At 42.3% G+C, this 12211-nt stretch overlaps 1 protein-coding gene across 1 annotated transcript in view; it reads left to right on the top strand.

The window, feature by feature from the left end:
- The window catches only part of Pde11a (phosphodiesterase 11A), a 343221-nt gene that overhangs the window by 284549 nt on the left and 46461 nt on the right, over nt 1–12211 (top strand). The window contains exon 15 of the mRNA XM_028762965.1: nt 1779–1879. Coding sequence (XP_028618798.1) covers nt 1779–1879 — 101 coding nt within the window. The remainder of the gene's footprint in view (nt 1–1778; nt 1880–12211) is intronic.

The following is a 12211-nucleotide window of genomic DNA, read 5'->3' on the forward strand; positions in this document are numbered from 1 at the left end:
AACCAGGACCTTCAAGTGCAGGTGGGTTCTATTGTCTGAATGCAAACTTCTACTCTGACTTGCTCCTAAGGTTGTCTTGCTTCCAGTGGGTGATACTGGATCTATTGCTGAATCCAGACAAGCATTTCCCCCAAAGCTTTAAACTACTTTTTCCCAGGCTCGTGAATACTTGGTTGTAACTGTTCCATGAGGTGATGCTCAGACAAAATAGAAGAAAAGCCTGGGCAAAATCATGCTCTAGCTTTCCTTGAATTCTTTGTCCTCTTAATCACTGAATAAAGCCTAGGAGAGAACACTTGAAAACTACTATTAATATTGGACCTGGTCCCAGGTAGAACCAACATCCTGGAGTGGAGGGTTCACTGGATGAGATAAATTAGTTCAGTAAAGCAGCTTATCACCTAGTGCTTGATTAAAATGAAATTGCTAATTGATATTCTAGTTCCCTGGATAAATTAATTTACCTCTCATGGAGAATAGTTTATTCTTAAGAAGCCATTTGCTCCTTTCCTTCCGTACTATCTTCTGGCTCTCAACCCTAGGTTCAAATTGGTCCACTTCCCAGGCCACATGTGCTTATGACTTCATATTTCATGCTAAGGAAAGCAGATCAAAGAAGCCCGAGTTGGCAAGTACTTGAAGTCAATGACAGTCACGCTGCCGAAGGGTTTCCCATGTCACTAGCAAGCAGTACAGCTGCCAAGTGAGTCTGCTTCTGGAGAGAACAGGAGTGCTTTCTGGTAGCATGGAGGTGAAGCTGTATTGCAGTCTTTGTTTGATAAAAGTCATCATTAGAGTCCCAGAGCACCCAGACAATGGCTGTATTGTCCTAGCTGTTGAGCAAGTACCCAGTGCTGTGAATTTAATCCAGCACACACTTCGTTGAAGCACTCCTACAGTTCAGTACAGGGTTCCTCACTTCTTCAGAAGAGGTAGATCTGTGAGTGGCATCTCCTGTGTGTTGAATGCTGTTTAATCACATCTCTGGCCTCTCCCATTAACAGGTATTAAAGGTTAGTAGTGAGTGTCCCAGCCTGTCACATCTATCCAAAATGTCTCTATTTGCTCCCCAAGCTTCTATTGTCTAAATCTTCCCACTGAGAAACTTTAGCCTAATGACCTTTCTCTCCCTCAAAGTCATTTGTCACCATAGCAAGGGTTTCTAGAATGCCAGCTAAGTCTTTATTAGTAGAAGGTAGTATTTGTTTCTGGATCAGAAAAATTCCCAAGTGTTTAGCCTACTTTTTCGCCATATACTTCCGTATCTGTTATAACACAAGTTCATGTGTTTTCAGAGTTCCCTTCCACACGGAACTGATTACAAAGTGCTCCTTGGTGGTCCTCCCCTGAAGCCACTCACTTTCTGGCTCTGCTGTTTGCCAGGACATCTGTTTGTATTTGTAAAACTTTTATTAAGCTCTGGGCTAGAGTAAAGGCCCACAGATATCAGCAGTGTTCGCTACTCTTCCAGAAGACCTGAGTTCTGTTTCAAGCACCCAAGTCAGGCACCTTACAACCACCTGTAACGCCAGCTTCAGAGGGTCTGATGCCTTCTTCTGGTCTCTGTGGGCACCTGCATACACTTATAAGGATCCACACATCCATCCAGACATATGTACACACATAAATAGAAATAAAAATGAACTATAAGAAAAAGAAAGCTTTTACTAAACTTTAAATTTTGTTTATGTTCTCTCTTTCTTAATATAGAGAAAACATGTAGTCATCAACTACAGGTTTAATGGTGTGTTTTGTGATGTTCTGTTTTCTCATTACAGGGTCACAACATCTTTGCTAATTTGTCCTCCAAGGAATACAGTGATCTCATGCAGCTCCTGAAGCAGTCAATATTAGCCACAGACCTCACGCTGTACTTTGAGTAGGTATTGGCACCTGGTCCATTTAACAAATGGATACTAACATCTAGTATTTAATTAATTCCTGGGTCCACATTGAATGTTGCATATTATTCCAGCATTGCTAACAGTGTTTCTCTTATCAAAATGAAGTTCATTAAGATGGCAAAAACACTCCAAGGATTAGTGGCTAACAGTGACATGTTTGATGTCTTCCTTATGACCAATGAGGCTGCTTTGGATCTCATGACTTTGAGGCTAAGTTCTGGTCATACTTCTTCATATGCTACTATGACAGCTGTTTCCAAGTGTTATCCATCTTTGTAATGGTCATGAGCAATATTCATGGATGGAAGAGTGACTAGATACTTAAACATAAACCCATGTTCCCTGATCTTCTCCGGGGTTTATGTGTAGAACAGCAAAGTCTGCCCCCATGTTCCTCCAAAATTGTTCTGTCAGTGCTCACTGAAGATGTCTATCTTTTCTAGCTCTATTGACGTAAACACTATTTCTTGCTGTCAAGTTCTATTCTTTGCTTCCCCAACAGCCAGATGTATTCCTTTCTCCTCTCTCAGATGTCCTGTAGGTTTCTAACCCCTCTTCCTCTGAGCTCTGTAACCCACACTCTCCTCTTTCTGACCTCATGTCTGTATCTCACCTACAGGTAGGAGGGTCTGAAACACTTCTTTGTCACTCCCTGCACTGTAGACACGTATCCCCAACTTCCGCCCACCCAACCTCAAAGAAACCTTAAACTTAGCTCAACTGTTCAAAACCATCCTTATTTCCCGCTCTATATTTTTCATTCCTTTTTCTAAAAAATATTTTAGTTTTTTAGTTTTATATATATATTATATATGGGAGGGTGGGTATGCACGTGAGTTGTGTGTCCATGGAGACCAGAGAGAAAGGGCATCAGACTCTCTGGAGCTGGAGTTACAGGCAGATGTGAGCCACGGGGCTTGAGTGCTGGAAACCTAACTTAGGTCTTCTGCATAAACAGCGTGTTCTTCACCATTGAGCCACTGCTCTGGACTCACTCTTTTCTCTGCGTGATTGTCTTTCATTTCTCCCCTGTAGTATCTGTCTGTTTTGGTCATATCTAACTACATCTTCTCCTTTGAGACAATGGCATGTCCCTTATACCACAATCAGATCATAAGTGCTACGTAGAATCCTGTCCCCACCCCTGTTTCACCATCTGGCTGAACTGACCCACCTTTAGGTTTTGTCTCTGATGCTACTTTCTCTCTAAAACACTGTATCAGCTGTAATTAGGTTCACCTGTAGGAGACAGAAACCCAAAGCAACAATTTCTCCAGAGATCCACAGTCTCTGTACCACTGGCAGTACAGTAGCTAGTGAAGTCCTTACAGACCCAGGCTTCTTCTGCCTTCCTGTGATGTCCACTTCTTAGCCAGAGACAATGGCTCAAGCTCCATCCCTACTCTCTACCTTCAAGCCAACAGGAAGATGAATAAAGATGGGGGCAAGAGACAACTCAGACCATCTCCCAAGGTGTTCTAGAAGTTACCACCTAACACTTCCACTTACATTTCACTAGTCAAAATTTGGTTATGTGACTATATTTAGCATCAAGGTATGTTGGGAAAGGAAGACTTTATTCTGGATCTCCATGGAATTCTATTAACAGTGGAGAAAGGAAGGAGGAATATCAGTGTGGACAGTGGGCATTCCTGCCACAAGCGTTTATGAGCGTTTATGACTGAATTTTGCTGTATGAATTATTATATGGGGCAGTGGAAGAAGTCACAGCTGTGAGTGATATTGGCCCAAGTTTAAATTTCTTTCTGCTATCCCCCTTAAACCCGGTGGCTTGGAAGGTTTCTCTCCTCCTTGGAACGCTAATGATATGAAATGTCTTTAAAGGTTAAATATAAAATGAGAGGGCACACCACAAACACTACATCTGTGGAGAATGGAAGGCTGAACAAGGTGGTAGATGACCCAGCTGTAGCAATAAGAAGCAGGGACCTCAGAGGAGGGCAGCACTGAGGTGATCAGCTCTCCAGCACTTTTCCTTGAAGCTTTGAGCCCAGAGTGCTGTGGAAGGTGAATGTGACACTTAGACCTTAAGACAAGGAGACTACCTGCCTGTCAGTCTAAGGGGCACTAAGAAGCCTCCACCACCATGAGCCCGCAAGTCAGCTTTTGTCTGTCTCTGGAAAAAACCAGAGAAATGAGAAGAGGGGGTTCTGCAGTGGGGAAAAGCACAGGACAGGAGTAAGAAGCAGGTCTCAGATAGACTGGTTTGAGATAGATCAAAACTCTGAATTTTCTCAAATGAAATCCCAGAACCCAGTCACTTTCAAGTTAGAGGTTCTATAAATCACATGCCCAAAGCTGACAGCAAAGTCATAATAAACAGCTAAAGTGTGTGCGTGTGTGCGTGTGTGTGTGTGTGTGTGTCTGTCTGTCTGTCTGTCTGTCTATCTATCTATCTTTCTGTGTCTGTGTGTTTGTGTTTACTCATTAAATTGTAGAAATATACTTAGGTGGGAATGCTTTAATCCAAAATCCAAATGTTACTGGACTTTCTTTTATTTAGTGAGCAATCCTCACACACACACGCGCACGCGCGCACACACACACACACACACACACATACACGCACACTTCCAAATTAGTCTTTAATTCCTGACTGTGACACACAAACAGGCAACCAAAGATCAGAGAGGTTTTATGTACCTCTAATGAAAAACAGAGGCCAAAACAGGAAAGAAAATAAAGTAATATAGAGAAAAACCAGTTGTTCATTCCCTTGAGAAAGCCAGAGGCTGTGCCCATTAAACAGGAAGAAATGATCTGAGGAAGCATGGAGAGGAAAGTTCTTGAAAATGAAAACACAGTGATTAAAAGAAAAATAAACGGAAGCATCGAGAAGTTCAGTCAAAAGACCACAGGCAGCAAAATGAGCTCGATTCACCTGCCTTTCAGAGCTCTTGATAAGTTAACCTTGTGGCCTGTTTTCCATTTGACAAATAACAAAACCTTACATCCAGGACCAGTGAGATGGCTCAGCAGGTAAAGATACTTGCTGCTCTAACTGGCTGCCTGGGTTTGAATCCAGAATCCACATGCTAAAAGAGAGAATCCACGTGTTCAGGTTGTCCTCTGACCTCCACACATGTGCCAAGGCAGATGGATGCACACACACATACACACACATACACACACACACAAGCTACATGTAAAACCTTTTTAAAGAATTGTATATATTGTGTGTGCACATGCGTGTAAGTGCAGTACATGTACACAGATGCCGGAAGTCAATCCCAGATGCTGTCCACCTTGTTTTTTTGACACAGGGTCTCATATTGGCCTGGAACTTACCAAGTAAGCTAGACTGGCTGACCCATGAGCCCCAGGATTCCCTCTCTCACTAGCCTCAGGATTACAAGTGTGCCCCACCACACCTAGATCCTTTTTAAAAATATTGTTTATTCTTCTGTCATTTATTATACTCCAATGAGATTTCCTCCCCCCACCCTGCCCCTCAGCCTGCCCCCCTAAACTCACCTCCCCTCTCCCCCAGATCTATCCTTGTTCCTCCTCTCAGAGAATAGCAGGACTCTCAGGGACATCAACTGAACATGGCATAGGAAGCTACAATAAGACCAGACACATATCAGCACACCAAGACTGAACAAGGCAACCCAGTAGGAGGAAAGGGCTCCTTAACATGAGGGCTGGGATTAAACTCAGGTTCCCACGCTTGTGTGATAAGTACTTTACTATCTCCCCTGCCTAACAAATACAAATTTTAATTAAAATAAAAATATATGCTTTTAAAACTCCGGGCTCTGTTGCTAGCCAGCTATGTGTCATCAAATACATTGTTTTCCTCTGAGATGCTCTCCTTCATGTGTAGAATGGCGATAACCTACATTAAATATATTACATGCAGTATGGGTGGTGACATCAAGAGCCCCATTCACTTCACAATATTTATTCCACATGTTCTGTGGCCCTCTGGCTGCCTTCACTATCGTGACCGCCCATCTTTTTCTGGACTGATGCTCCTGGATTTGGGATTTATGGAAAAAAACACGTATTATTACACTTTTATTTTTCCTTCCTGGCACTTGTGTTATTTTTCTCAAAACAGAAACATTTTCTAAACCAAGTTTCCAAGTAACTCCTAAAGGGACAAAGGGAGGGAGGGGCCGTCCTCAGCTCTTGGCATCCATTTATCAAGCTCTGTTGGGGATGCGAGGAGTCACTAAGTGACCACGGGATGCAGTCAAGGAAGTTGGTTGTGAGCCGTTTGCTCATTACTCTGGCCTTATCTTACTGCTGCAGCCCCTGCTAATGTCTGCTGACTCTCACAGAAGCTGCCGTGCTCCCCTTCTGTCAGCATTATTGTCCTCGAGGTTCTGAATAGCTCATTCTCTAATCTAGACCTCCAGGGGACGGATCTGTGCACTGGTCTAAAGTTGCATTAACGTATGGCCATATTTTCAACCCAAACAATCCCTTGGGTTAATGTGGGGGAGGCAGCGACCATGCACCTAGTTACCCGGGTGCTTATATTTCAGCAGTGTACGATTAGGGACTGGAAAGCACGTTGCAGAGGGCATCAGTCACCCCATCACCTCTACTTTGCAGATCGGGTACAGATGGTTGAATGGTTTAGCTTGGGTCACAAAAGCAACCATTGACAAAATGTGAGCCTTTATTCCTCATTTCAGGGTGTCTTCCCACAACCACCCCATTCTTTCTGTAGTGGATGAGTCAAAAACCAGTTTCATTTGAATTATAGTACATTCTATAGCAACATTGGCCCAACCTAGTGAATATCAATCGGTTTAGCTGAATAACTAACCTGGGTCCCCTTGCCACAAATGAAGTTGGAGGCAAAGGCTTGCAGGCATTTAGTTTCATTTTGAAAATAACACCAAAGATAAGAGTGGAACAGATGAAGGGCTGAGACAGGGAAGCCATTGTGAGGATGTAATCCTGTTGGTCACCACAATGGTCAACTGGACTGGAACCTGAAGGGACCATCTTAAAAGTGTCATTTGCTACATCTCCAAATTGGCCTCCATCCTTCATCCCCATGAACCTAAATTTGCCATAGTCTTACACACTCCTGTACACTTCCACGTCATATGTACTCAAGGCCTGGAAAGTTCTACAACTTTCTCCAGGCCCACACATGTGGAGTCCAAGCATGCTGAGACACCAGTAAGCTCTGCACAGGGCAGCAATGGCAGGGGTTGTGGTATCAGTTGCCCTAGCAACTGCTGGAGAAAGATAGGGCCAAGAGGATACAAGGTGGCTCCTTTGATTCATTCTAGAGGTCTAGTTATCATTGGCTGTTCTGTCCTTCCTACTCAAATCAGAAATTGCCATAGATCTAGGTGTGGTGTCACAGTCCTGTAATCCCAGCTCTTGGGAGGCCAAAGCGGAGTGCTTGCCATGAAGTTGAAGTCATCTCAGCTACACAGAAAAATAAAAATAAAAATAAAAAATAAAGAAGTTATATTGGAATTGATCAAACTATATAAAGGAAGCCACTATAGGAAGAAGAAAGTCACTCTAGAAATGTACAGATGAACAGGAAGTGGATTCCACCCTTTGAGAAAGCCTCAGGGTTCATTCTTAGGGGGACAAGAATTCCTGTCATGATCCAGAAAGGAAACACATGAGATACATAGGACTGTAGAGACACCAACGAGACTGCACTAAAGACCTTCATTCCTAATGGCGGTGAGTATCCTTGAACCTATAGGCCAAAGCACACAGGGAAGGACCTATAGGACGGTGAAACAAGAACAAACAAGCGGAGTGCTTGGTGTGAATGCCTTACATCTGGGGCTAATTGCTTAGTCTTACTTTCCCACTCATTGGAAATTCAGCTCCTGTTGACCAATTTTTTAATTGACTTCCTGTGCCTGAGTCTGAGTCCTCATCTAATGAGTGTTCCATCTAATAAGACTTTGATAATTAAATAATAATTTTTCCAGCTCAGGCAAAAATTGGATATACTGTCAAGAACAAGCTACAAGACCTTGAGAGAGTCACTCACTCGGCTCCTCTCTGCCCTGGTTTCCCTGTCAGAGATATGAGTTTGGACATTTTACTCAGGCCCATTTGCTAGGGGCTCAGTGACAGTGAACGGAGATTGCCTATAGGAAAGAGCTCTGATGATTTAAAACACTTTATAAAAAAGAAATCATTCAGCCAGAAACTTCATAAAATATGCACCGTAAAAGATGACACTAGGGGTGGGCAGAGAGAGGAAGAGATCTACAATCACAAATGTTCAAACTTCAGAGATGCCACCAACACCCTGTGACACTTGTATTGTTTCTAGCCAACAAAGATGAGCTATGACCACCTCTTCAATTAGTCATGAAAACAGGAAGTGATGGGTCCTCAGTGCTTACGTAGGAGCTGGTACACACACACCCTATTTAATTCTGAGGAGTCTGAGGAGACAGATAATCTTTTGAAAAATAAAATTTTATTACATTTTTATTTATTTTGTCTGTGCGCTTGTGTGTCTGGATGGGTGGATGCATGCACACGTGCTATGGTACAAGCAAGGAGGCCAGAGAACAGTTTGCTGTAGTCAAGTCTCTCCTTCCACCACGTGGGTCTGAGAAATCAAACTCCAATCACCAGACTTGACATCAGTCACCTTTACCTCCTGAGTCATCTCATCAGCCCATTAGCTACAGGTAATCTTGTTAACCCCATAGGAGGAATGGGGAACATGAGGTCTGGAGAGCTTCAGTCAATTGCTTCCAACATTCCATGGTACATCTGGGATTAAATAGGTAGTTGAGTTTCAGAATGCGTTTACTCCTTCTGCCATTCTCTCTGTAGTGATTTCATTAGTGGTGTAAGAGTAATGTAGGGAAACTAAGGCCCAATCCTGGAAACATTTAGGCATTAGTGAGGGGTAACTCCAGTGCACACGTGTTTGAGTTTCAAACACAAGAGGTGCCAGGCCAACTAATACTCTACCACCCAGAGTGATCCTACATTCATTTAGCAAAATGATAATAGTAGGTTCTTCCCTCGAGCACTGGAGCTCCCTAGCTATGGGTTCTTGGCCGGGTTTGTAGTATCAGGCATGAGCTTCGTTCTGTGGTGCATACCTTAGAGCCAAGCGAAGAGTGGTTGGAGAATTCCGTGACATTCATGCCGCTACTGCACAAATGGGTACATCCTGTCAGGTTGGTCATTATTGTAGCTTACAGGGTTGATGGCTTTTCTCCTTCAACAAGCTGTATGGCATCTTCTGGAACAATGAAGGCTCTGTCTCTTTCTTTTTAGCTAATTGGAGCCCTTAAACTTGACATACGGCCTGACATAATGAGTTCCCAAAATATAAACTTTGGATTTTGGTTTCTCCTATTAACCTATAGGCAGATACTCTTCTCTCTGTCTGACAGAAGTGGTTGCTGACTACCTATGGGCATACCACCCTGAAGGGCATCCAGTCTCATCAGATAGGAGTCCCTAGGCTCAGAACTCACCATGCATTCCATGGTCGGTCTCCATGGTAAATAGATTGCTTCACTACTCTTTAAACTGGAAATTACTAAACAATTCAGATTTTATGCAGCCAATGGAGTGCCCGGTGCTTTTTAGACTGGCTTTGTAAATTAAGCAGATCACTCTTCAGTTTGAAAATTGCCACTTCCTCTTGTGCTCTGCAAACATTCTTCATCAGAAATTATGGGAAATGTCCAAATGAATGGTTTCTTTGTCATTGTCCTTCCAAAGGGCTGCAGTTAGTAGCATGTCTCAAAAACATCTGATGGCAGTCATCTGTACTAAATTATTTTAGATTGTTTAGAGTAATAGTTTAACCTTCCTTTGAAAACTTGCCGTGATATCAAGATAAATTATTAAAATACACAGTGTTAATTCAACAAATATTGCTACTGCTATTCAGACAGAAATGTTCGCTCATTCATCATTCAGTGAGTGTTTATTAAGAGCCTACTGTGTTCTGTGTATTCAACTTCCACAGTTGCCTGTATCCAGCAGGTCACAGGATTGGAAAGAAGAAATTAATAAACAATAAGATGTTAGTGTGGAACTTAACTCATCGCTGCCTTTCTTGCTCTTTAAGAGAGCCAGATGTGCTAGCCCATGGAAACTCTTCTAACGTTAGGGCAGAAGGCCTATGATGTGTTGGTAGGCATAAGGCTCTTATCTTTAGGGATCTATATCTGTGGGGAAGAGAGGAAAATGAACACAGCTGTATGCGGAGTGCTCCATCCGTCTGCAGTCACCACACAGTGTGACTGGAACAAGCGCCCTCAAAGCCCCTCCTAGCCCTGTGGTCATGATCTGGTTGAACTGTTGTGTCCTTGTGCTATCTCATCTTCCAAGGCTGTCAACATTAAGAGTAATTATAACCCTTTGACTTGCTATAGCTCGCCGAGTCTGCTCAATACCAAACATGTGATCTCTTTTTCCATCTTGTCTGGTCCAGTTCTAGTTTAAGCCAAAGAGAAACTTCACTTCAAAATTAAAACGTACCTGAGGCAGTACATATCCATTACCCTAGAAACCTAGAGCAGAATAATCTCAAGTCCGAGCCCAGAATGGGCTATATGATGAGGTCCCTGGCTCAAAAATAAGACAATAAAATAAACAGCTGTTTTTCTTTAGTCATAATAATTGAAATTGTCACCTACATTTTGCTTTTCTCATTCCCGCCTCAAGATTTTTATGACAAAGTCTAGAAATCTTTTCAGGGTCTACATTTTAAAAGATTTACTTAATTTAAAATGTATTGATTGATTTGATGATTGATTGGCTGAATGATAGGTGTGTGATGTGATATGCTGTGTATGTCTACACAAGTATGTGTACAGCTGCACTGTGTATGGGAAGAAGCCAGAAGAGGATGCCTTATCTCTTAGAGCTGAGTTAGAGGCACTTATGGGACACCCAGGTTGTTATGTGGGCGACATCATCCTGATTAAGCAGCCAGTGTTCTTCACTCCAGTCTTAAGGATCTGCAGTTAGCATGAACTATAGACAAATGGTTTTCGTGTAAGAACACTGTAAGAAAAGGACAGATATCACAATCTTGCCCTGTACCCACCCTCCCTGCCCACTAATGCCCACTTTCATGGTCCTACCTGGTGACTCTGGAGCTGACATTGCAGGGAACACATAATTATGCCTTTCGCTGAGGCAGTGAGACTTTCTAACATTCATAGGCTTTCAAAAGATTCAAAGGTACTAACTGAATATTATATGTGTACATATTATACAGGTACATATTATATATTTTATAAATATATAAATTTATTTTTAAAATCCAATTAAAATGTACACAGAAGTAATGATTTCTCATCTTGTAAATAAAAGACACTTTAAGGAGATTCTATAAACCAGGAAGGTTTTCAATGTAATGATAAGTGCTGGCTAACCAATCTTTAGAATTATTTTTGAGGGTAATTCTAGTAGTTCTGTTCAAATGGAGATTTTTTTTTAAGACTGCTATTTTTCTGAGTGGCATATATGTCAGCAGAGCAGAATAAAAAGCCTAATAAAAACATATCTGATTATAAATGAGATTTTCCAGTAAGTTGCTTTTCACTAGCTGGGCGCTTGGCATTGTCCTTGAAAGCCAAGGTTCCCAATGATCTGCCTCAGAAGTTAATGACATAGTTCCCATGACAAAGAAGTCTGATTCCAAGGGTATTATATAGTTTTGTGGGTTTTTAAATATTCATTTTAACATCCTCTTGTTCCTGGAAATGCTCCTCTCTCAAGCCATTTCCAACACGCTGTTGACTGTGTCATCTATATGCACAGATGCCTGTAGACGCTGAAGGATCGGCTATATATATGGGGAAATTAAACTCATCCCTAAACACACAGTGCATTTCCAATGCTGCTTTGTTTTGGTTGTCACAAAGAAAGGGGGCAGAAACACAGCACATGCAGCATGGACCACTCTGGCATAGGCCAGCCGCAGCCCTCTTTAGAGTGCCCCTCCTCCATCCTGTCGGGGATAGAAACTTCAGTGGAGATTGGTACTGCCTAGGCACAGCAGCCTATGACCATCTTTCATGAAGGCTGGCAGCTGAAACTGAGTATAAACTCGCAAAACAAAGGGCTACACTGTTCATAGAGACATCCCCAGACAGCAGATATGGGAAACTGAGAACTACCTAGATTTGTGCATAACTACCCCATGACTTTGGGGAAATAACTTCACTTTGCTTCATCTTGAATTTCCTCAGCTGAAAAATGAAAGAAATTATACATAGCAGATTTCTCACAAATGTTCAAAACTGGTTTTGTGGTCTCTAACTGTAAGGAAAACCCAAATGCAGACAGTTGTGGTG

Source organism: Grammomys surdaster, unplaced genomic scaffold (genome assembly GCF_004785775.1).
Source record: "Grammomys surdaster isolate TR1022 unplaced genomic scaffold, NIH_TR_1.0 136, whole genome shotgun sequence".
NCBI lineage: Eukaryota > Metazoa > Chordata > Mammalia > Rodentia > Muridae > Grammomys > Grammomys surdaster.